The sequence below is a fragment of the Epinephelus fuscoguttatus genome, linkage group LG22 (genome assembly GCF_011397635.1).
Source record: "Epinephelus fuscoguttatus linkage group LG22, E.fuscoguttatus.final_Chr_v1".
Classification (NCBI taxonomy): Eukaryota; Metazoa; Chordata; class Actinopteri; order Perciformes; family Serranidae; genus Epinephelus; species Epinephelus fuscoguttatus.
This window is the reverse complement of record NC_064773.1, coordinates 7,265,972-7,292,556: the sequence shown is the minus strand read 5'-3', so window position 1 is coordinate 7,292,556 and position 26,585 is coordinate 7,265,972. Positions and strand designations below refer to the sequence as shown.

The 26,585-nt window shown below is 42.7% G+C and overlaps 2 protein-coding genes across 5 annotated transcripts in view; one reads left to right on the top strand and one right to left on the bottom strand.

Moving 5' to 3' along the window:
- Window positions 1–25,934, top strand: part of tmcc3 (transmembrane and coiled-coil domain family 3) — a 67,244-nt gene extending 41,310 nt beyond the window's left edge. For both annotated transcript variants that reach the window (XM_049566883.1, XM_049566884.1), the window contains exons 2-5: window positions 17,140–17,304; window positions 18,101–18,882; window positions 19,654–19,789; window positions 23,023–25,934. In XM_049566883.1, the coding sequence (XP_049422840.1) occupies window positions 17,140–17,304; window positions 18,101–18,882; window positions 19,654–19,789; window positions 23,023–23,325 (1,386 nt within the window). In that variant the 3' untranslated portion in view covers window positions 23,326–25,934. The remainder of the gene's footprint in view (window positions 1–17,139; window positions 17,305–18,100; window positions 18,883–19,653; window positions 19,790–23,022) is intronic.
- dclre1c (DNA cross-link repair 1C, PSO2 homolog (S. cerevisiae)) overlaps window positions 3,490–26,585 on the bottom strand; it is a 126,997-nt gene continuing 103,901 nt past the window's right edge. For all 3 annotated transcript variants that reach the window (XM_049566835.1, XM_049566834.1, XM_049566836.1), the window contains one exon: window positions 3,490–3,791. The gene's annotated coding sequence lies outside the window, so the exon portion shown is untranslated. The remainder of the gene's footprint in view (window positions 3,792–26,585) is intronic.

Sequence of the window (26,585 nt, the reverse complement as noted above, 5' to 3'; positions counted from 1 at the left end):
TTTCCTGGCTGCAAGTACACTGCTACATGTAGCTAAATGCTAACATCAAGGAGACATGTAATCTTGGTTGCAGATGTTGTTCTTTTCCCCTGATTTCAGATCAGATTCTTGCTAAAACATGTCCAGTTGTGAGGATTTCGGTTTCGAAGCTTTTACTGGTAACTTTTCGTGGAATAAAGTGTTGCTATATTCCATTATATTAATTCCTCCAGTTACAATGATGGTGTAGAGATGCTGAGGGTATAGATACAGAAGACCCCCTACATTTTATTTATTTCTTCAATTTAGTTTTACTTTTTTAATTATATTATGAAATATATTTTCTACAACTTTTATAATGAAAATCTGGAACATACAAATTGTGATGAATATGTTTAATGAAGTTGAATTTATTTTTGAATAAAATGAAACAGATGACCTGGAAACACTGACCAATCAGAGTAAACTCGGCTTTTTCTGGGAAAAAAAAAAAATCTTAAAGAGGCAGACACTAAAATGGAGCAGAGGTTGAACACAGGTGTTCCAGCACAGACAGCATAAAGACAGTAAGTGTTTTTGACAATTAAAGCATGTAAACATGTTGTAGAAACCCCCAATACAAGTATGAATCAAGTACGAGTATAATAGGTCCCCTTTAAATCCTGATACATGCACTCAGAAATCAATCGCACCAGTTCTAATACTAATGCTTTTCAGATGGTGGTGCATCAATGCAGAGGTCAAGTGTATCGATTCTCAGTACCGAGGCATTTATGAGAATTTGACGCAAGAGCTATTGAATGAAATAAAGTGGCTTTAGAAGCAGGACTAAACCTGATGGCAAAAGCAGTAATGACTTGGAGTGCTGTGGTGATTGGAATTGCAATGTCATTGAATAACAAGGCAATTGAACGCCGTGTCAAAGCAATTTGTAAATAATTATACTCTCTCCAAAGCAAAGTGATGAAGGATCCATTAAAGGCAGCGGCTTGTTGCAGACTGCAGCGTGGTCTGACATCACCTGTGTGTCTCTTATTTAGCCTCTGGATGATGTGGACACATCATGTTCAGACAGCCACGTGTTCAGTGGATGTGTGGGTGTGTGCCGAGAGCAGCCTGTTAAGACTTGAAATCGTTTTTTTAGTCAGCGCAGCAACACAGTAATCAGACATGTGCTATTTACTTCCCCTCAGCCTCAGCCTCACCTTGGATTTGGCCTCAGTGCAAGTGTGTGTGTGTGTGTGTGTGTGTGTGTATGCGCGTGTGTGTGTGTGGGCATTACCACAGGTAGAACAAAGGTAGTGTTGTCAACACAAAGCGAAAGCAGAACCAGATATGGAGGTCTTTGGATCACTTGCTTTTCAAGTCTGACAGTGTATTGGTCTCCTTGTTTTGCTCTGACTCTCACCCACACTTATAATAGCATAATATGTTTATGTACACTGCTCAAAAAAATAAAGGGAACACAATGTAACTCTGGAATAGACAACAGGTGGAAATTATAGGCAATTAGCAAGACACCCCCAGTAAAGGAGTGGTTCTGCAGGTGGTGACCACAGACCACTTCTCAGTTCCTATGCTTTTTGGCTGATGTTTTGGTCACTTTTGAATGCTGGCGGTGCTTTCACTCTAGTGGTAACATGAGACGGAGTCTACAACCCACACAAGTGGCTCAGGTAGTGCAGCTCATCCAGGATGGCACATCAATGTGAGCTGTGGCAAGAAGGTTTGCTGTGTCTGTCAGCGTAGTGTCCAGAGCATGGAGGCGCTACCAGGAGACAGGCCAGTACATCAGGAGATGTGGAGGAGGCCGTAGGAGGGCAACAACCCAGCAGCAGGACCGCCACCTCCGCCTTTGTGCAAGGAGGAACAGGAGGAGCACTGCCAGAGCCCTGCAAAATGACCTCCAGCAGGCCACAAATGTGCATGTGTCTGCTCAAACGGTCAGAAACAGACTCCATGAGGGTGGTATGAGGGCCCGACGTCCACAGGTGGGGGTTGTGCTTACAGCCCAACACCGTGCAGGATGTTTGGCATTTGCCAGAGAACACCAAGATTGGCAAATTCGCCACTGGCGCCCTGTGCTATTCACAGATGAAAGCAGGTTCACACTGAGCACATGTGACAGACGTGACAGAGTCTGGAGACGCTGAGGAGAACGTTCTGCTGCCTGCAACATCCTCCAGCATGACCGGTTTGGCAGTGGGTCAGTAATGGTGTGGGGTGGCATTTCTTTGGGGGGCCGCACAGTCCTCCATGTGCTCGCCAGAGGTAGCCTGACTGCCATTAGGTACCGTGATGAGATCCTCAGACCCATTGTGAGACCATATGCTGGTGCGGTTGGTCCTGGGTTCCTCCTAATGCAAGACAATGCTAGACCTCATGTGGCTGGAGTGTGTCAGCAGTTCCTGCAAGACGAAGGCATTGATGCTATGGACTGGCCCGCCTGTTCCCCAGACCTGAATCCAATTGAGCACATCTGGGACATCATGTCGCGCTCCATCCACCAACGCCACGTTGCACCACAGACTGTCCAGGAGTTGGCGAATGCTTTAGTCCAGGTGTGGGAGGAGATCCCTCAGGAGACCATCCACCACCTCATCAGGAGCATGCCCAGGCGTTGTAGGGAGGTCATACAGGCACGTGAAGGCCACACACACTACTGAGCCTCATTTTGACTTGTTTTAAGGACATTACATCAAAGTTGGATCAGCCTGTAGTGTGTTTTTCCACTTCAATTTTGAGTGTGACCCCAAATCCAGACCTCCATGGGTTAATAAATTTGATTTCCATTGATAATTTTTGTGTGATTTTGTTGTCAGCACATTCAACTATGTAAAGAACAAAGTATTTAATAAGAATTTTTCATTCATTCAGATCTGGGATGTGTTATATTAGTGTTCCCTTTATTTTTTTGAGCAGTGTATGTAACAGTTAACACGTACTGTATCTAACACAACAAAAAGTGAACACTGAATAAGTCAAATAGCAAGAAAAGAAGAGGGGATTCATAAAATTCCAACATAGATATGCACATACACATCTATGTACTTATGTTGCATACACACATATTTCATTTTAAGAAGGCAGTGAGCAAGAAGTGATCAATAGAAGATACTGATTCTGCAAGTCTGAGTTCATCAGGCAGGTCTTTACAGGCACTTTACAGTTGGCTGGGCAATATGGTCGAAATGAGTGTTAAGATTACAGCTGAAACCAGAAGGCAATTTGAGGGAGGACAAGGCGTTAATCTGCCATCTCTCTCTATCCCCTCAGGCCCGGACCATAACCTATAACTAGTGCTGCTCCCCTAATAGTCAACCATTTCATTTCAAGATTTCATTGGTTGCTTAGTTGCAGGGGGAAAAAAGCCTGCTGTCGTGCTGTTTAAAGCTGGCACAAAAAAGTAGCGCCCAGCACCCGACCTCAAGTTTTCCAGGCGATTAAAGACGTAGCATGTGTATGGCCCCTAATTTCCATTTCCTGTGGTTATTCCACAGGCTAGTTAATAACATGTCGGGCAGGAAATCCAAAGTGTGGGATCATTTTGAGAAGGTGAAGGACGAACCCAAGGTGATATGTAAACTCATCTTCATTGGTCGACTACAAACATGACGTATCATCTGAAACATGGAAGTAGCTACATGCCCATTAGCCCACAGCGTCATTAACAGGTGGCTCGCTCAGTGTGTGACGTGCACTTGTAGATAAAATATAGGCCTATATTAATGAAGGTTCATTAGTACGGTTTTGTATTTCTCTGTAATGTAGCACAGTGTTAACAATGTTACTGATACTATTTTTTCTCACACCTTCAGCTCAAAGCATCAAAATATATCATTTAATCATTACATTAATATCATAAACATGTGGGCAACTAGTCGACTAATGGCCCTAAATGACAACTATTGGTCGACTAGGAAAATTCTTAGTCGAGGGCAGCCCTATCTATAGCTGGTAAATTATTGAGAACTATTAAACTTTGGTCGATTATTTCTATTCTAACCCGCGCCACATTTATAGCACTGGTTTACTGACCAGGAAACTTACAAACTGACTGTGTGTTGCGTAAATCATCTCACATGAAGCTACTCAGCCAACTAAATTTAGGCATTCTGATAAGCGTTTCGACTTGAGTAAGATACACACAGGAGAGACAGGACACGAGGCAACAGTTGGAGACACAAGTGAGAGAAAAGTAATTTCACATGGCGTGTTCTAAAGAGAGAAAAGTAGACAGCGAAAACAGAGCTTGTGATAAAAGATGGACAGACTCTTACATGTTCCTTCTTACCACTGGCAGTTCAAAACCAGTATGTCTCATCACATGTTCCAAGGGGATTATTAAAAGCGGGAATGCGAAGCGCCTCAACGAGACAAAGCACAGAGCCTCTTTTGAGCAAGCTGATAATGAAAATAGTCACTACTTGCAGCCTTTGTGAAGTTATTTTCCTGTGGGCAGTATGTATCCTGTAACTGCGAATATATATGCAAAAATCTAAACTGTAATTTTGAGATCTTTATTTACAGTCTGCTTTGATTCATTCATTTTGACAGCAGAATGTTCTGAAATAACACGATATGATCTTGCAATTCCACAAAACTTTAATCAAGTACACTGAGTTATCATAAAGTCTGAAGAGTCTGTACAGCATACGATACCCTCTATTATTAAACCTCGAGTCAGATAAGGAAAGACTTACCATATATAATATTTCCTAACCCCTTTTTGTATTCTGGCCCATTTCCCATTTTTCCGTCTGTTCTGTGACTGCTTTGCTCTCTGTTTATTCTCCTGGGTAATTGTCTGTTGTATCTCTGGAGCCCCATGGGGAGGTGGTGTGCCTGCCTGTCAGCTCCTCTTCCCCACAGGAGGCTCCTCTTCTCTGGCCACAGAGTCACGGCTGATCCCCCTCCAGTCCAATTCACATGAACCAAATGTCTCATTTCACCTCAGACTGTCCTCTTTTTTTTTTTTTAATCATAGGTGAGCTGAAAACTCTGTTCTGTCTCTGTACGTGATTTGAATACAGCTGGGAATGGTTGAATGAACACACCCAGACGATATCCTGTCACCAAAACCAAACCAAGTTCTGTTTTTTTTTTCTCACCTCTTCTTCACAACTAGTTTTGTAAAAATTTAACAGTTTAACATCAGCTAATCAAATATTTATTATGTGTTAAGACACTCAGGTTGTCTTTTGGTTGCTGACTTGAATAAAGGGACCTCTGCTTAATTATTAAAAATCACTTTCATTGAAGTCAGCAGAGGAGAAAGGAGATGTTCTGAGCTAAATCACAGCAGTGAGTGTGAGTGTAAAAGTTAAGAAAAGATTAAGATAATGTGGAAATTATACGGCACAGTGCTTAGCAGCCCACAGAGTGCACATGGTAATCTCAATGATGAATAGTTCTGCTAGAGACCCAGTATGGGACTGTTTCATTTATTATTCATACGGCACAAACAAAATGCCCTCTGTCTTTTTAGCAGTTTGGAGTTGATTTGTACTTCACAGGTTGAATGGATCTGAATTCAATTACAGATGCAGTGGTTTGTGTAACCTGCACTGTGCTCTGTGGCAGCATGATGCATTAGGTTTAGTGTACGAGCTTTTTTCTGGAGCCTCTCAGGAAGTGCAGTCATAAATTGCCAGGGATACTCATCTGTGTTATTCTCAAGTCTCTTGGAACAGAGTGGCCTTGGCAAACCCAACAGAGTGGATTAAGCCTTTCAAAACTTCAGTATCTACATTGTGTCTGAGGACAACTCCATATTTGTCCAAAGGCTGCTGTATCAAAATGCCACGAGCATATGCACCATAATGCATGAAAAATTTGAGCTGTGCAGGTAATTCTCAGCTCCACATGCACTGGTGAACGTTACTTGGTACAGAAAATATGTTGTGCAGGACTGTTAATTCTCATGCACTGACCGTGAGACTCATGCACCTCTCACATGCTCTCACACACATCCATTTTCTCAGGCATTGAAAAACAAATGTGCTACTGATAACATCACACCATTAAAAGAGGACACGGACAGACAGAGCAGCACAGTACAATAACAGCACCATGTAAACTACGCTTAAGCCAGCCGCCGCTTGGATTTTGATGCACGTCTGTCCGTGCTGTTATGAGATCAGTACTTGAAGTTGCCGTAGGAGACAAAACAAAGTGTGACATTACAGCAGTAATTTATCACACATTATATATTAAATAAGTCTTGATGATTATTTTTATTTTTTATTTAACCTTTATTTTACCAGGCAGATTTGTTCCTATGACCATATAATATGTGGCGTAGTTTCACTCCACATTACTGCACAGGGAAGGTCAGCTCAAACAATATTATAACACGTTGAAAATATCCTCATTTTTAAAGTCCATAAATTAAACAGTTAAATATTTTCCTTAACAGCTTTGTTGATCAATGTAATCTTGTTCAGGATGACCCTGTCTATGACCATGTAAAATACGAAGTTATTTAACTGTACAGTTACGGAGAAAATGAAAGGAAAAGTCATCTTAAATTACATTTTAACACACTGACGATTTCCTCATATTTTAACTGTCATGAAAAAATAAATGTTGCAGCAGTCAGTGTTGGATCTGGCTGTGGCAGTGCTGAGAAGCGCTGAGGAAGAAGGACAAATACACGAAATACTGATAGTTAAAAACAAAAAATTGAGCATGTATTCAGAAAACTGTACTTCAAACTATGTGTTTATTGTGCTATGTAAAAAAACGATTGATTGACAACTTCAGTCCAAACTGAAACGTCTCAACAACGGTTGGATTATCATTATATTTACAAACATCCATGGTGCCACGACTATAAAGCTTACGGACATTGGTGATTCCCTGAGATGTCATGTAGCACCAGGTCAAAGTTTTAATTTGTCCGTTACTTTGGTTTATGTTAGCATGACATCCATCCATCCATTTTCATTTGTTTATCTGGGGCCAGGTCACGAGCAAAGCACCCCAGACGTCTTTCTCCCCAGCAACACTTTCCAGCTCCTCCTGGGGGACCCCAAGGTGTTCCCAGGCCAGATGAGATATGTAATCCCTCCAGTGTGTTCTGGGTCTGCCCCGGGGCCTCCTACCAGTGGGACTTGCCTGGAACACCTCTACAGGAGGCGCCCAGGGGGCATCCTGATCAGATGCCTGAACCACCTCAACTGATCCCTTTCGACGCAAAGGAGCAGCGGCACTAATCTGAACTCCTTCAGGATGTCTGAGCTCCTCACCCTATCTCTAAGCCACCCCACAGAGGAAATTCATTTCAGCTGCTTGTATCTGTGATCAGTCACTACCCAGAGCTCATGACCATGGTTATGTTGGCATGCTAAGATGGTAAACATCATACCTGCTCAACATGTTGGCATTGTAATTGTGAGCATGTTAGCATGAAGCTCAAAGCACACTGAGCTGCTAGCATGATTGCAGATACTTTGTTTTTACAATAAATTAATCAGTTTGACACTTATATAAAATATGACAAAACCGAACTCCTCAGACCCAAGTTCTTCAAGTTGCTTGTTTTGTGTGATTAAAGGTTTAAACATCAAAGATATTTACTCCATAACCTTAGAAAACAGAACATTCTCACATTTCAGAAGCTGGAACCAACAAGTATTGCTAATTAGTGATTGTTAGCACGCTAACATGCTAAACTTGAAGGTGAACATGGTAAACATTAAACCTGCTAAACATCAGGATGTTAGCATGAGTCATTGTGTACATGTTGGCATGCTGACCTTAGTATTTAGCTCTAAGTACAGCCTCAGAGTCATTAGTATCCTTTCCTGTTAACGCAGGTTTTCTTCATTTCACTGCTTCCCTAATGTACCATAGTGCATTAGGGTTGTTGCTATGGTTACTTTGCAGCTATATGCTGGCTTTCTGTGTCATCAGTATATTCCTTTAGGCAGTCCAGGCACTCAGCCTCCATCCATGTTTGAGGCAGTTACAGGTCATCTCTTTCTGTTATTGGCTTAAAAAGCAGAGTTTTAAACATCTCCTCCTAAATCTCTTGATCTCTCAATCCCATTATTTCCTCTCCAACACTCAAACACACACACACCAGTCTAATTCAGCCAGAGCTTATCTAGTGTGCTGGTACAGGCAGTGTGCGGCTCCATGCTGGTTTAGAGCCGACTAATAGATGATTAATGTGCAATAATCTCTTTTACACTCAGTGTTTTCAAACGCTCATTTGTCACAGAGAAGACCGATGCAGAATCATGCACGCCAAATACGTCATGTTATTTGATTTCACATATTGTGCTTCATATGCATTCTCTCTCCAATACAAAAAGAAGCAGATTAATTTGTTTATTAATTGACTAATTGTTTAGTCCGTGTATCATCAGACAAAAAGCCCTATGTGTCTTCTTATTGTTTGTCTTTTACAGTTAACAGTTCACATACAGCGAGTAGAAGCACCGGCACATGAGAATGGAAACGGTGGGCTTGGTGGGTACAGAGCACCTGCTGCAGCGAGTAAAACCGCCGTCTGTGGTCATTTTGACTTCACCACCGGACTTCATTACAAGCCATTTAAATGTTGAAACAGGCGACCAGCTTTACATTCTGAAATCAGGCACCGGCAAAGTGACCAGTTGAGTTGCAGGTGACATCATTAGCCCTCTTGAGTTGAGCTCAGATGGACAGTTCACAGCGCTGCAACTTTTCTCGCCAGCGTTTTAAAACGCGTGGAGAAATGCGCATCTGATGTGAACGGAAGTGCTCCGGCTCGCGTGATAATTTCAGTGCGCTGCGCTTCGCAGCACTTCTGCGGGCGGTGTGGCCTTGGCGCAGTGCGTTCAGTACAGCGGCCCAGGCCAATGCCCACTTGCAAAGAGGACAGCTGTGGTGGTGTGGGTTTTTTTCTCCACAATCAAATATCAATTTTCACATTTGAAGGTCCTTTTTTTTTTTTTTTTTTCAAATTTGAATTTCAATTCGAATTTAGAATATTCGTTGACAGCCCTAATCTACGCATGGAACGGTCCTCTTTCATCGAGTCCACCATGTTGGATCTACAGTAGTCTGGAAGGGACAAACCAAACACTGGCTCTGGATAGTGTCGTTGATTTTGTGTCAGACCACCGTAGTTCTCCTAAACACTTGGCACACAGGCAAATTTTAAGTTAAGTTGAAGTTAAGATTGCAATCTGCAACCTTACCACTAGATGGCACTAAACTCTACATAGTAGACCTTTAATCAACTAATAGTTTTCTCGGAAAAGAAAAATAAGTGGAGCTGCCACTGTAGACTAGGGCTGGGCAGTATGGCTTAAAATCAGTATCATTAACCTGCCTATTATTTTCTGTCTGTCAATAAAATATCAGAAAAAAAAATCCCCACCGCCCAAACTGACATCTTTAAATGTCTTGTTTTGTCCGAGCAGCAGCCCAAAACCCAAAAATATTCTGTTTACTATCATGTACGACAAAGAAAAACATGAAATCTGAAGAGAAGCTGGAACCAGCATATGTTTGGCATTTCTCTTTGAAGTTGTTGGAGCTGTATTCCATATTTACCAAACCTTCCAGCCCTGTAGGTGACCGTGTGCTATCTACATACATATATGACTATGACGTCTTATCAGCACATTCAGATGTATAGCTCAGATGAGATGCTTATGCACTAGCTGCCTGATGACACTGATGTATTACATTCATGCACTCATCTTAACTAGCACTCAGAGGGGATTTTGTGTGTCCTTAAAACAGCCTTGAGTTGATGGATTAGCGTTGTGGGTCAATTTGTTTATTCCTCACTGGTGGACAGTTGCTGATTGGTTTTTGATAAAATGGTCGAGTGTCACCTCTGTGTTTTGGAAAAAAATGTACACTGATGAGCTGAAGGGGAGGATTGCAATGCTTATGAGAGACGACATTTTTAAATCTTGTTAGTGGAACATAAATTGATGGATCGGAGGCAGAGATAAAAAGCGCCTGACTCTCTGCTGGGAGTAACGAAAGAAAGGCTTCCCTTGGCAATTTCCTGTGTGGTGGTGCCAGGCCGTCATCTCCCCATGGCAAGGTCCCTACTCCCAGCTCCATCAATGAGCTGGCTTAGTGGGAGTTGGAGTAGCACTTGCTGGCCCACTCTCTCTTTTCACATACAGCACAGTACACATCACAAGCATCCTCTCCAGACTCTAATCTTAGATTCTGGGTATGGAAAGCCAATATAAATCGCACACCAACGCACACTTGGATCTGTCTCATATTTTGTCCTTGTTTTTGCCTTGAAGTGATCATTATGTTCATTATCAGTTAATCTACAGAAACAGTATTAAACAGTATAGTATGATGGGTAAGAACAGTTTGATGTATCTGAGATGAGTAACACTCATCATTAATTTGTGGCAGTTTTGATTCCCAGGATTTTTTAGGCCCACAAAATAGACCAGAGAACCGTCTCACGTCCCACGTCTTGGTCTCTCTCCTCATGGACATGCATCGAGTTTGATCTGTTGTATCTCGGGAAAAGAGGGTCGGGTATGTGTAATTTTAGTCCAGTTGGATCTGAGAACAAATTCCCCCGCAGCCACGTCTGTCATTTTGGTCCAGTGTTGAACTCTACAGAATTTGAGTGAAATGTCTGGACAGCTATTGGATGCGTTGCCATGAAATTTGGAACACAAATTCATGTTCCCTTCAAGATAAGTTGGAATAACTGAAGTACAAATCTGACTTTGTATCTATCGCCATCAGGGTAACATTTTGATTTGTTCAGTTTCAATTAGGGCTGCCACTAACGATTATTTTCATTGTCGACTAATCTGTCGATTATTTCTTCGATTAGTCGACTAATCATTTAAAAAAAAAATTGAAAAATGTTGGTCTGTCTCGCCCAAACCCCAAAATTACGTCATCTAATGTCTTGTTTCATACTCACGCCAAAGGGTTTTAGTTCACCGTCACGGGAGAGTGTGTAAAGCTGCCAATATCTGAACGTAAGAAGCTGCAGTAAGAGTATTTTGGGGTACTTTTATAGTACTTTTCTATGAAAAATGACTCAAACCGATTAGTCGACTACTAAAATAGTCACCGATTATTTTAATAGTCGATTAGTCATCGATTAGTCGACTAATCGTGGCAGCCCTAGTTTCAATACCTGCAAAACTCATCAGATTCCCATCAGCCCCAGCTATACTTTGTGTTTAGTGTTAATTAACATGTTAAACTAAATCAGTGAAAATTGGAAACATTGGCTGCTAAACATTAACATGTTAGCATTGTCATTATTTGCGTGTTAGCATCATAGTTTGAAATTAACTTTTTTGTCCACGTACCACCGTGGCTACTGGATTCCAAAGTCTACCAGCCACTCAATAGATTACCTTTGTTGTTTTTTTAAGGCTGGTGTGTGAAGCAAATCTAGCAGCTACTTGCAGATTACCAGCATTTGGCTGGTGGCTAGTGCTAATTTCCAATCCTGGTTAGCATGGTGATGTTAGCATTTAGTTCAGAGCTCCGCTGTGCCTAAAAATACAGCTTCACAGAGCAGCTAGCATCACTGTAAACTTGTCTTGTTTTTTGATTAATCTTAAAATCCATCTTGATTCCCTGAACAAAGTTGACTTCTTCGGGTTGTTTTGTGTGACCAAAGGTTAAAAATTCAAAGATATTTACTTACAATCTCACAAAACACTGAAAAGCAGCAAATTAACACATTTAAGAAGCTGAGATGTATTTAAGAAGTTGTCAACTGTGAATTTACTGTTGATTGACAAATGAATTAATCAACCAGTCCTGTCAAAAATGGAATACTTTACAGTGTTCATTTTTTTGTGTGACTGTTAGTGAAAGGATCGTTGTTCCTTGACAGAATCAAAGATCAGTAGAGCGTGTGAGATTTTTGTGTATGCAGATGTTTTTGTATGCACCAAAGCTTCCAGACCCGATTTAAACCCAGGAGGCTGCAGATGTTATGTAAATTAACCAGCTCAGCCACCAGGACATTACATTACTTTTGTCAGCTTTCTCACTTTTAGGCCGTCTGCTGCGACAAATCAAATTTAGAACATATTTGCAGGAAGTTTCATGGCCAGGATTTCTCTCCAAGGAAATGGATCGGAGCCCATGTTTCATTTCTGAGACATTCTGCCTTCACATCCGTTTGTTTTTTATGTCTTACAGACAAGTTGAATCGTCTAGTTTCAGACATATCTGAATATCTCCTTCATATTTCCCAGTGGATGAATGCCCTGGTGTGTGTTGTTTGTGTGTTTTGGTTGTGTGACCATCCATCTGTATAATAATCTAAATGGCCTCAGTGCAGACTGGGTCATAGGACGAGTTGACCTGTGACCTAATATCTGCTCTGTAAAACAGACACGTGTGCCCTAAGAGACATATGGTGCCTCTGTGTGTTCACGTTAATAATTTCCTACTCCCACACCCTCAGACCCACTTTCCAATGGATATCCAATACGTGTGTGGACTGCTGAGTGTGAGGCACCACCGACCAGCCGGATGTTTGTACACTTGACTCTCCTGCAACCCGCTGATTTATGACGGGGCTACGTGTATGTGAGAGGGAAGGCAAAAATGTTTGGTTTGTGCAAATGAAAGCGTGATCGGGTCACAAATGTAAAATATTCAAGTGTTTTTTCGTGAGGTTTTGTGTACGCTGCAGTGGGAAGATAATGTACTTGTTCTTTGCCATAGGCTCACAGTGTGATCACGCACTAATCATCAGGCTGCAGCTGATTGACTTCACCAACTTTGATTATTAAATCATCTGTTCATGATTTTTCTGATTAACCTTTTACCACCCGCTGCTCCAGCTGCAGGACACAAACATCTGTGACGCCAGCACCATTGAAAGCCACGTTAATTATTGTTTCTTCAAGTTTCAATGACGTAAAGAAATAGGGATTTTAATCCACTGATTAAGCATCATCGTCAGACTCTTGATGAACAGTTTTGTTTTTAAAAGTAGTAACAAAATCAATGCAGCAGAAGCAGTAATATTGTCTTCGTCCTTCTCAAAATATTGCATCTACATTACCCACAATGCAGCTCAGAGATTTGGGTGTGATATGCTAGCTATTTAAATACATTTAAATAAAGGAAATTTTAGAAGCATTTCTCTGTCGTAAAACCACATTTAGATGATTATTTGGGGAGACTATGTTTACAGAAAACACAGTATAACTGAACAGTTAAATAAACAATAAAAAGGAGCCGGCAGCAGTGAAACTGGCAGAAATGTCACCACTAGGACCATGTTTGCGGTGTCGTGTACATCTGCTAAAAATGCTTGTTTTTGCCACAGACAGGTTCAGATTGTTATTCAAAGTGTCTGACAGCATTATGTAAAGACTCCCTACAGAGATAGACCTTTTTGCTAAAGAGTAAGATCCTTTTTGTTTAACCAGAATCAGCCCTGAAATCACCATAACCAAACCCATCAGATTTCATTTAAATAAACAATAATTTTAGCATGTATAGTGGCAGCATATTCTCAACGTCTAACTGGGTGAATTAAGGGTTTATTTCAGCCAAACCAGAGTTGGTGATTGTTGGAACAGTTGAAAGATGAACCAACATGTTTTTTGAGGGTTGTATTCTGTTACTGTCGATTCTGAATGAAGTATGTTTTATGATGATAAAATTACTGTTTATTTAAATGGAGTCTGGTGGGTTTGGTGACAGTGACTTCAGGGTTGTTTCTAGTTAAACAAAAAGGATCTTACTCTTAAACAAAGGCTATATCTCTGTTGGGATCCTTTCTATAATGTCCTCAGACACTTTTAGAGGATGTAAAATGGCAGTGTGAGCATGCCCCGACTGGTTAATTGCAGCCTGTTCAGCTACTGCCAGCTGCAGCGCTCTCGCTCAATATTGGACCAATTAAAAAATAAATTGTCTCCATTAATCACCTACACGCAAAAACATGGGGAAATATGGTCCAGGTTGAAAAATAATGAACTTGCGCTTTAAAAACCTGGTCTCTCCAAGAGTCAGTAGCCTTACCCTAGCATTATAAAATGCCATCAGAAGCTACCAGAGTCTGACCAGCAGTCAAAAAAGCTACACACAGTGAATGTTTCTGTATTTTTGACTAAATGTTGATTGAATCAGTGTTTATTTACAGCAAAGGTTTGTTCTGGCTGCATTTCTGGCCGTCTGGTAGGACCGATGGATGTGTTATGCATGATGTTCTGAGGGTGTTAGCCATCTGTACTCAGGAGTAGCAAGAAGTCCACTGTGATTCAGAACAAAAGATTTACATGAATGGCTTTTTATGTTGGGGGATAAAAATGATGCAAAGTTAGTAAGTGGACTGTTGTTCAGTGCTGACTCGGCAGGATGCATCACAAAGCCACAGGACACAATTAAAGTGTCATGTACTCTGCTCCTGTAAGAAAGAGACAAAGAGAATAAAGCCAAAAAAACAGAAGAGGTCTTCAGGGTATGTCAGCAGTTTGCTCGTCTGTTTGTGTGTGTGTGTGTGTGTGTGTGTGTGTGTGTGTGTGTGTGTGTGTGTGTTTCAGAGCTTAGTCTGTCTGTGTGCGCTTTGCTGCCGTGGCAACAAGAGTTACCACATACTAATATTTTAGGTTAGCCTTACGTAATGGTCTGCTTTTGTCAATACGGAGAGTGGATTTTCAGAACAAGACGCACTGGAGGCTGCTTTGTTTGGAGCCATGGGCTCCACACTGCTCCACTAACTGACCATTGTGCAGTCTTCAGACAGATTTACTGTGTCATCAGCTGCCTTTTTCCTCCTCTTTCCCTCCAGTACAAACACAAGTATCCTCCCAACACTCTCCAGTCAATACTATTTAGATCCTCTTGTTTTGTGTTTTGCCCAGAGACAAGACAGACAGTTAAACTGAGAGATTGAGAGAAACTGGTGAGGATGAAAGAAGCTTGTTATGTGAGGCCATAGGAACACACCGGATGTTTTATATTAATGGCTCAAGAGGCAGCAGGTTTTTGGTACTCGAGTTTGCCTTAAAGCCTGTGCAGACTGCAGCGTCTGACGTCTGTCTGCAAATGTATTTTGTCCCCTTAGTTTTTAAAAAGGGCATTGCTTTTTACAACATGTATTTTGTCTGGAAAATCAGTAGAAGGGCTGTCATTTCGTGTCTGAAGCTGTTGAATGAGGCGTTACACAATTTTGCACCTCTCAGCAGCAGTTATCACATGTATACCTGAACCATGTGTGAGGGCTGATATTTCTCCAAGGCCATAATAACAATAAGAGTGTCAGACTGTCAGGCTTTAGATTTTCAAGCCATCATGACATCAGCTCCACTCCTGATAACACCCTGGATGCTGAATTTTTGTGTCTCAAATATATAACTTAAGGCCCGACACAACAAACCGACATCAAAGAACTAGTGGCAAGAAAAGCTGACTGTTGCATCGCTTCACATTGGCTGTGTCTGGGCTAAAAATCAGAGTGATTTTTCTCAGTAAAGCCCCGTTTCTACCAAATACTTTCAGTATGGTCCCTTTGGAACTAACAGTAACCCTTCAGACATGGTACCTAGACCCTAGTGTTTCCACCACAAACAGTGCTCTTAAATGTGGGCGGGGTTGTTGTCACTCACTGTATTTCCTCTGTTTCAGTCCCAGTGAATTAGATTATTTTTATCCTTTCATTTTATAGTTATAATTTACTACACTGAACAAAAATATAAACGCAACACTTTTGTTTTTGCTTCCATTTTTCATGAGCTGGACTCAAAGATCTAAAACATTTTCTATACACACAAAAGACCATTTCCCTCAAATATTGTTCACAAATCTGTCTAAATCTGTGTTAGTGAGCACTTCTCCCTTGCCGAGATAATCCATCCCACCTCACAGGTGTGGCATATCAAGATGCTGATTAGACAGCATGAATATTGCACAGGTGTGCCTTAGGCTGGCCACAATAAAAGGCCACTCTGAAATGAGCAGTTTTGCTTTATTGGGGGGGTCTGGGGGGGTCAGAAAACCAGTCAGTATCTGGTGTGACCACCATTTCCCTCACGCTGTGCAACACATCTCCTTCGCATAGAGTTGATCAGGTTGTTGATTGTGGCCTGTGGAATGTTGGTCCACTCCTCTTCAATGGCTGTACAAAGTTGCTGGATATTGGCAGGAACTGGAACATTCTGTTGTATACGCCGATCCAGAGCATCCCAAACATGCTCAATGGGTGACATGTCCGGTGAGTATGCTGGCCATGCAAGAACTGGGATGTTTTCAGCTTCCAGGAATTGTGTACAGATCCTTGCAACATGGGGCCGTGCATTATCATGCTGCAACATGAGGTGATGGTCGTGGATGAATGGCACAACAATGGGCCTCAGGATCTCGTCACGGTATCTCTGTGCATTCAAAATGCCATCAATAAAATCTTTTGTGTGTATAGAAAAAGTTTTAGATCTTTGAGTTCAGCTCATGAAAAATGGGAGCAAAAACAAAAGTGTTGCGTTTATATTTTTGTTCAGTGTAATAAAACTCTCCACAGTATGAACAGTGGTTACATGAGCCTCAAAACCAGACACAACTCAGCCCTGAGCAGAGTGACCGTCCTCTACTGACCAATCAGACTGTAGTGTTCACAGCTCCACCTTTTAGTACCAGATCTGTGTGCTAGGTACCCCAACAGAGGGGGGACCAAACATGGGGACGGTACGGAACGGTTCCATTGGTACCATCCACAACTTTTCACAGTGGAAACAAAAAGAGTGTACCCAACTGAACTGTATGGTACTGCTCGGGGGAAACAGGGCTTAAGGGACTCCGCTGGCTCTGACACAGATTTAACACGCTGAATTGGCAGAAAAAAAGCCGACAAGGGTCGACAAGGACACACTGCAAAAACTAGGGTCACAGACACTCACCGATAGCCCAACATTGACTGAGAGCCAACCGTCGCCTTGGTGTGTTGGCGGCCTTACAGCCGACTGCATGAATCAATGAACAGAAAAAATAGGCAGAAAATTTCTCTAGTTTCATCATATATCACTGTGACCTGCATATCTGGGCATATCAGACTCAGTCAAACAAAATGAGATGTCACCTTGGGCTCCAGGAAAATGCAACAGGCATTGTTTTTCCACAGTCTTTTAGTAATCTTTAGTTGCAGTTTTTATCTCACTCCTCTTCATTCTGTTGTGTGTGTGTTTATAGGCGGAGCGCAGCTCTTGCGATGTCCTCAGCATCCCGGTGCCCATTCGTCGCGGTGGCTCGGAGTCCAACCTGGACGTGGTGGACAGTGTCGGCGATGACGGAGTGGGCCTGGATTTCACCAAGGGAGCGCTGGGTATCGACAGCCTGCAGCAGAAGATCCTCAAGGTCAGAGGAAACAAATCATCTCCTCCTGTGTGCTCTCACTGTGGATTTACTGTGTTTGACTTGCAGAGCGCTGCGAGACCCGTGGGCCCTCCGAACATACACCACAGAGATATAATGAAATGCCTGCTGAGCTCGTTCTGGTGGTGGTTCGTAGAGCAGTAAAAGAAAACATTAATTCAATGATGAGCTAATTAGATTTCAGTGGAGAGACCACACATACCAATCAAAACGGCTATTAAATTAATTGGTTTAATTACCAAGAAAATATATTCTATCCTATCTTGTGATTTATTTTCACTTCAGTCCCTTCTGTCTCAGCTTTCATTGGTAGAAGAGTTTCTCAGAGAGGAATTATTTCCACTATACGATCATTAGGCATCAGTGCAATTTAGTTTGATCATTTTCAGCTGATTTAATGGTTTATCCTTATTTTTAAAAGTATTTTGCGGCCGTAACCAAAACCTAACGACAAATAATGTAATGAAGTTCTGCTCCCAGTGAGAAATACAAACAAAGCAACAAAGCATTTTATTTTGGTAGGGTCTACGTTGTCAGTGGGCACCAAATATTAGACCTGTCACTGTAACTACTTTAATGGGACGATATATTTTCCAGAAATGATTGCAATAAACAACATTATTGTCATTTTGAGACCCTGATATACCACTGATACAAACATATTAATAATGCATGTGTATAAGGATACATATACACTTCCAAATTATTGACGCAATTTTTTAACATTCTAAATCAAGCGTTTGTTAAATCCATGCTTCTCCTTTCATTCTGCCTTCAGGTGACGGAGCAGATTAAGGTGGAGCAGACGGCTCGGGACCAGAACGTCGCCGAGTACCTGAAGCTTGTGAACAATGCTGACAAGCAGCAGGTGTCACGAATACGTCAGGTCTTTGAAAAGAAGAACCAGAAGTCGGCGCACTCCATCGCCCGGCTGCAGAGGAAGCTGGAGCAGTACCACCGCCGCGTGAAGGACGGTGAGACCAACGGCAAACACAGCCACAAGGACGGCAGCAGCAAGGAGTCCGGGACACACAGTAAGGAGGGCAGCCTGCGTGACGTCAGCGCCACTGGACGGCACCCGGCGCTGGATAAAGTGAAGACAATCGGGCCCGGGGTGTCGCTCTCACCGCCGTTCTTCTTCAACAAGTCGCGGGAGTTTGCCAACCTCATTAGGAACAAGTTCGGTAGCGCTGACAACATCGCCCACCTCAAGAACTCCATGGAGTCAGGGTCGGGGCTGCAGGTGGACGCTGGGGCGAGGGGTCTGAGCGGGAGCGCCACCACGGTAGCGAAGACGAGTAAGTACCACAGTGACGACGAGTGCTCCACGGGGACGTCCGCATCCGCTGACTCAAACGGGAACCCGGCTGGGGGCTCCGGGGCTGGATCTGGAGGTGCGGGGAGGTCGGACTCCAACGGACGGCTGGGGGAGGTGCTGGACATGGTGCGGGAGATCAGGGAGGCTCAGGCACAGCTGGCAGAGGACATGGAGACTCTGAATACACAGTTCAAACGAGATTACAGCTACTTCACACAGATGATGCAGGAGGAGAGATACAGGTAGGTCCCAGCGGCATCACAGCGTCAAGGAATGTAACCCCCATATCATACACATACCCCCACAGGACACACACACACGCAGTAATGATTTGTTCAAATACACAAGGTCCATATCTGCAAGAAGATTAAAGACATTAGAAAGAAACCTATATTGCTTTTGGATAGACAAAATTATTACATATATTTTCCTCTTTTTTCTCACAAAATACTGAGTAGTTAATCTTTCTTATACCCCTTAAAGTCCTTCAGATGAAACCATCCCTGAGGGAAAAATGACTCTCTAGTTGAGCGGCTCATATGCATGGCCACACTAAAGCCATAACCTGTAGAAGTAGGAAAGGTCACAAGTACTGTACTTCATTTTAAGGCATCACGAGCAAAAAAAAAACCTTTTAAAAATCTACCTCAACATATCAGTGCAAATATTTTTGTGCTACAGGTGTGTCAATAACCCGCACCCTACAGTAACACTCCTAGCAGTTTGTTTGTACATCTGTTGAGCTTTAAAGAGCTTTTGACACTTAATATACGCTTTTCTAAACTAAAAATAGATGGCAGAGCTCACACATACACACAAACCTCCCGACTGTTGCTAAGTCAACCAAGGGCAAATGTTTTCAGCTATGTTGCAGTAGTAGATAAACTGCTGCACTGTTACTCGCCCACACATACATTTAATTATGCATCGTTTTCTCCTGCTCTCTCTCCTTGGCCCTGTCACTCTGCGTGTTTGTGTGTGTGTGTGTGTGTGTGTGTGTGTGTGTGTGTCAGGTATGAGCGGTTGGAGGACCAGTTAAACGACTTGACGGAGCTCCACATGCATGAGACCAATAATCTGAAGCAGGAACTGGCCAGTATCGAGGAGAAGGTGGCGTACCAGGCCTATGAGAGGGCCAGAGACATTCAGGTAATGTGTGTTTCTGTATACACATATAAAAGAACAAGTTATGTAATACACCACAGACTCAATTTAAACATATATTTGAACAAGTGCAGCACTATAATTTCTCTGTTCTGAGTATACAGACACTGAAGTCCAGTACTGAAATCATTATTTGATTAAATGATGGACAGAAAGTTACAATCTATTAAGTGTTGAAGGCATGTATCAAGTTAAAATGTGCCCTTTGCAGATTCCAAATATGAGGATATCAGTTTTATTTTATTATAAATTGAACAGAGTGACCAGAGTTGCCAAAGGAGAGCGGCTATTTCAGGTTTCCCTGGTCCTGGGTGTAAAAGAGCAATTAGTTTTTTCCACAGACAGTGTTTACATGTACGTGAAACTCCCAGTCGGATTACAACTACAAAATAGGCCCGCACAATTAATCAAACATTAATCTCGATCTCGTGCTCTGCTTATAAAAGACTTTGCTGCTTATCAAATCAAGCACTTCCTAAACTAACAGCCAGCCTCAGCTTCCATGGTGCCTTGCTGCAGCCTGTTGAAAACTTCCCTGTACGTTGCAGCGGCAGTCAAGAGGAGACAATAATATTCAACAGAGAGCAAAAAGGCAAAACAAAAAAATCAAATGTCTGGAGCAGAGGGAGCTGAGTTAATCCCTCAAAATGGATCATCTCTTGTTTGGAAGAATTTCAGATTTAGGGCCAGTGTTATTAAGCAAAAACAAATCATATGCAACGAGTAAATGAGACTCATGTCTGCAGCAAAGCAGCACAACCATCTTGTTCAACAACCATGAAAGGAATGAAAGCCAAGAAGAATAGTGTTGCTAACTTTTCCAGCGTCAACTTGGACATTTAGAACACTGACGCTGCACAGCATGTCAGCTTAACCATCCAGCTCTCAAAGACAGATAAAACAGACTAAAATGACCAATGCAATCCCATTTCATTTCGCCAAGTATGTGTCCAAAAAGCACAAGTTTTCATTTGGTTGAATTTTGTTATAGTATATTTATTTTTAGTTAAAGGGATAGCGCACCCAAAAATGAAAATGCAGCCATTATCTACTCACCATCATATGTCGACGGAGGCCCTGGTGAAGTTTTAGAGTCCTCACATCCCTTGCGGAGATCGGCAGGGGGAGCGGCTAGCACACCTAATGGCAGACGGCGTCCCAGACTAACATCCATGAACACAAAATTGAATCCACAAAATATCTCCAACATGCTCATCCGTAGTGATCCAAGTGTGCTGAAGCCCCGACATAAAAAGTTGTTTGGAAAAACGTCATATGAACTCTGTTTTTAGCCTCACTGTAGCCTGTAGCTCTGACTGCTTCTCTGTGCTCTGCGCTCACGTGTGCGCGCTTATGCAAGACCAGCGAAAGCATCACCAGCGCCAGACTGACACGTGCACCGCAGGGGGAGACAACGTAACCACAGTAGCTAAAAGATAATTTGCACTACGGTCTTTTAGCAAAGGACATCCCAACATGTCTGAAGACTTTGAAATTGAGGAGGAACAGCATTTCTTTGTTGAGCCGTATTTGTTTGAGCCCGAGTATACGGATGTGGAACTCAGGCTACTGGATCAAGCAGCCGCCGCAGCTCATGAGCCCAACCCTCAGCCAGCCGCAGAATACCGGAGTCGAGCACTGGAAACCTGGTGGTGTAGTTGTTTCAAATGCAAAGCAATGCCAACGGATGAGCAAAGTCTTTGCTGCTCAGACTGGGAATTGGCGATGCCTGCACTTGAGAATCTGGACATCAGTACTGACGAGACTGCTGCTCTTCAGAGACCGTGCATCACCGATCACCCTGAGCGCGCACACGTGAGTGCGGAGCACAGAGAAGCAGTCAGAGCTACAGGCTACAGTGAGGCTAAAAACAGAGTTCATATGACGTTTTTCCAAACAACTTTTCATGTCGGGGCTGCAGCACACTTGGATCACTATGGATGAGCAGTATGGAGATATTTTGTGGATTCAATTTTGTGTTCTTGGACGTTAGTCTGGGACGCCGTCTGCCATTAGGTGTGCTAGCTGCTCCCCCCCGCCGATCTCCCCAAGGGATGTGAGGACTCTAAAACTTCACCAGGGCCTTTGTCGGCATATGGGTGAGTAGATAATGGCTGAATTTTCATTTTTGGGTGCACTATCCCTTTAACCTATATCTTTGGGTACATTGGGTATTTTTATTTTGCTGCTAAGAATTGCACAGAATTCAGGAGAAGAACCATCTTTTAAATCTGATTTTGATGCAGATATTTGTTAATTAGCGTAACTGTAACACATCATGGAATGACTTTGATAAATTACTGTGATCTCATCTATTTGTGCCGCCCTGTTGTGTTAGAAAACATCTGGTTCTTTGATAAAATGTCAGAGTAGTAGTAGTAGAAGTAAGAAAACTTAATACTGAACCCTAAGGTGCATTTTGGTAAGAACCATTCAACCACAGAGTTTTAAGATTGAAGGCCCAGACACACCAAACCAACGCTGGAGAACTAGCCATGATGACAGCCCCTTGTTGCTTCGTCTCTCGTCGCTGAGTCTCAGCCACAAAGTTGCACATGAACTCACCAAACCGACGACTGAGTGCATGTGATTTGTGCCTGTGTGAGAGGACGTACCCCTCCATTCATCATTCATAAAGGGAAACCGGAAGACTGTCTGGACACTAGTTAGCCAGTTAGCACATTAATCCAATGTTGAAATCACAGAGTGTATTTACAGAGCGCCAGTGAACAATGACACAATCCATTAGAAATGGTTCTGCTAAAGAGCTTAATATTTCCAAAAGTGGCTAAGGATCATGGGTATTGTAGTTTGAGCTGATTTGACTAGGTTGTTATGTAATTCGGTAACCTCCTGTATTTCTATGTTTAGTAATATTGGTACCATTAAAAGGAAAATTCTGTTCTTTTTTAATTGGCTGTACAATTCCCATTTTTGTTTTCAATTTGGGATGTTTGTCTTTTTATAGAAAAAGACAAGTAAGACTCACCTGAGCCACCGAGTTGCCTTCAGCATCTCCAGTTCATTTGTAATGTTAAACACAACTCGTGTTCTTTTCTAATGCAGCTGATGTCAACTCATATCTAATCCTCCAGTTTCACTGCCCTTCCCCTATGAGTCACTGCTCTCCAGTATTTCCCTGATCTCAACCAGATTGTGTGTGTGTGTGTGTGTGTGTGTGTGTGTGCGTGTGCGTGTGTGTGTGTGTGTGTGTGTAGGAGGTCCTGGAGTCGTGCCAGACTCGTGTGTCTAAGCTGGAGCTCCATCAGCAGCAGCAGCAGACGGTTCAGCTGGAAAACACCGACGCAAAGGTGCTGCTGGGGAAGTGCATCAACATCATGCTTGCTATCGTCACCGTGATCCTCGTGTGCGTTTCCACGGCAGCCAAGTTCACCGCCCCGCTGCTGCGTAGCCGCCTCCACCTGGCACTTACCTGCGTGGGCGTGTCCGTGTTGGCGCTGCTGTGGAAGAACTGGGAACATCTACCGTGCGCGCTGGAACGATTGCTCCTCCCGCACTGATGCACAAGAGCACAAGTGAGACCAGAAAACATACGCCGACCCTGGAGTGAAATTCTCTGCGAGGTGTGTTGTCATGGCAACGCAAAAACACTGGGGAGGGAGTTTACATGTAGCCTTACACCAGCCCCAGTTCCCCAGAGATTTTGGGCCCCGCTGTGATTTATGGCTGTGCTTTGCATGTCTAAATGGGTCCACACAAATACACAGCCTTTCCCAGAATGCACCTCTACTGTAATTCCAACACACAGATGTAAGCTGATATAAATATAACTGTGACAAAGGCTGCAGGTGCAAACACACACACTTTGCACACACTGACATTAAAGTGCATCACTACAGTCCAAAGTATCAGACCACTAAAAGATCAATCAGCTGGAAGTGATCAGCCGCATTATTGGCTTTGTGACTCGTCACCTGCTCTCATGTGGTCGTCAGAAGATTCTGGATCGCACCAACAACACGCGCTAAAATCTAAATATAGAGAATATCGTTGGTGCATGGAAATACAGCGATTATTTCCTGCCCTTTAAAGGGAAGTGTATCTGTGATAGCACCACCTCACACCTCTAAACAAACACTCGCTGGCGGTTTGTGTCCAGTCGAGCAGCGTTGAGCCCGCACACAGTACGCCTCCTCGTACACCAGCCAGCTGTGACAACACAAAGACACATCCACCTGAAGGGTGATTGGTACTGGGTGTACTCAACTCTTCTGTATTTATGTGACGTTTCTTTCTTTCTTTCTTTCTTTCTTGTCAGTGTCTCATTAAAAAGGACATTTTTAAGCTGTTGTGTGTTTGTGTTTGTCTGAGTGTGTGTTCATGTCATGTACGCCTGCTTGTGTGTGTGTCTAATGTGTTTAGGAAGTTGTTTCACATTTTGTGAAATGTTCATTTTATTGGTGAGAGGTTGGTGAGAACATTAACGACTAGAGATGCACCGATTGATCAGCTGGTGAACGAAATCGGTAGATTTTTAGCTTGCTCCACATGGAGCTGACCCTGTGCCGATCAAATTTACTTGCACGCCCCCACACGATGATTCACGTCACAAACAGACTATTGTCAGAAGTTGTAATCCATTCCCTCGCGCACTGCACATGGTTTGAAAGCTGCGGTGTTAAACTAGCTAGCAGACTGGACTACGCTAAAACATTTAGCGTAGTCCAGAGGGTATAGCTCGATGAAAACACAAATATGGATGGTTTACCGTTTAGATAACTAGCAGACCTCTGGGGTAGTTGACAATAAGATGTAAAGTTTCACATAGACAAGCTAATGCTGTTTAATGTCAGTGCAGAGTTTCCCCCACAGTTATTATTTGTGGCCGCCAGCCATTATGTCTGCTGCCACGTTTGGATTTTCTATTTTTGGAGCTAGACCATTCATGAGGTGCGCTGTTGGAATATATGTAGCTTTCCAATACCATTCTCAGAACGCAGAACGTTCTCTCGGAACAGAAGGAGCAGCAGAATTGTTGGCGCTATGATAGTGAAACTTAACCATTCATTGTGCTGGGTCTAAAAGTCTGATTTCCTCACCGCATGTGTTCAGCCCCTACCGTAGTTTGCTAGTTAGGCTAGTTAGCTTTTGAACCAAGTAGGTCCATGTGATAAATTTGGTAGTTGATTCCATTGCAGCAAAACGTTTCAATGCCAGTGACTGAAAGGAAACGGTAAAGGCCCGAACGTACTCGGGCAGAAAGTACGCGGAACAGACTCTGTGGAGGTCCGCGCGGACTCAAAGCGGATGTCCACAAGCCCTGTGCACGCAAAGCTCAGATTTTACGACCGCACGGACTCTGCTCCGCGCACCAGTGACTGCTTGACATGTATTTTCCACATTGCAAGGATTTTTCAGACATTTTTACAGGAAACTACAACGCGGAAGTGTGCTCGATTGTGAAAGCCCGAATGACTGCGGACATTCCTCGCGGAGTCCGCTCCGCTTAGAATACGCTGAGTACGTTCGGGCCTTAACGGTACTTGAGCTGAAAGGGAGCTGTTAAGTAAACGTGATCTGATCACACCTCCACAATCCTGAGAAATGGTTTGTGGATGCTTAATGAGACTCATATTTGATACCACATATGAATTATTTCAGCAAAGTTTCCAGGGTTTTTAAGAAAAGTTCCAAGTATGTTTGTGCATGCTGTCGATTATAGCTCTTAGAAAGAGAGAGAATTGGAGTTAGCAGGTCAGAATTTTAGAGAATCTGAAATCAGAATAGGCTGAGAAAATGTCAATCGGTGCATCTCTACTAACAACGCTCATGTCTACATGAAGCTAGGTCAGGAGACGATTAGCTTAGCTTAGCATTAAGATGGGAAACAAGGGGAAACAGCTAGCCTGGCTCTGTCAGACAGTAACAAACTCCACCTACCAGCTTCTGTAAAGCTCACTAATCAACATTCTACATATATATATATATATATATATATATATATATATATATATATATATATATATATATTGTTTGATCTGTACAGAAAATATTGTGCAGGACTATTTATTGGGTGGAATCTGCATCAACTTGCTGCAACCTGCTGTAAACACACAAAGTCACATGTTAATCAGTGAGAGAGCCTTTGAGGTGCTCATTGGTAGATTTTGTTTGACTCCGACCAGCTGTTTACCTCTGTTTCCAATCTTTATGCTAAGCTAACAGGCTGTGGCTTTATATTTACTGTACAGACATGAGGGTGATATCAGTCTCACCTTCCTCTCTGTATCAGTGTTCCTAAGCTTATTTCCCAAAATGTCAAACTATTCCTTTTTAAAGGAAAGCTTTCAAACTGCCTCCCGTCTTGTTGATTTGATGCTTTGGGGGTTTTCGTCCTGTAAAATCAGTTTGATGTTTGTCGGGTTACTGTTTTGCTTCTCAAAGCTAATTGAGAAAAAAAACTCCTGCGTTGACGTGCTTTACACAAAGACTGCGGCTTTAGCAACAAGCAGCTAGCATGTGACCTGTGAGGACGGCCGAGATGATTAGAGGAAAACTCTAAACGCGCGTATGCTTGATTTTTATTGAATTGCCTTTTTTTTTTTACAAGGCGAACAGAACAAATTGACGTCTGTGTGAAGCCTTTGATGTCGTGCTGCCTTCATGTCCTGTGGGAATAACAACAGCAAAGCGTTCCTGAGAGTTCAAAGTCCTGACCTGAAGGGATTCCCACCTGTTGAAACTTGTTTCATGGCACGCAGAGAGCATGAGTGATTACTGCGAACATATTTCTGTTACTCATGATAATTCCTCTCAGCTT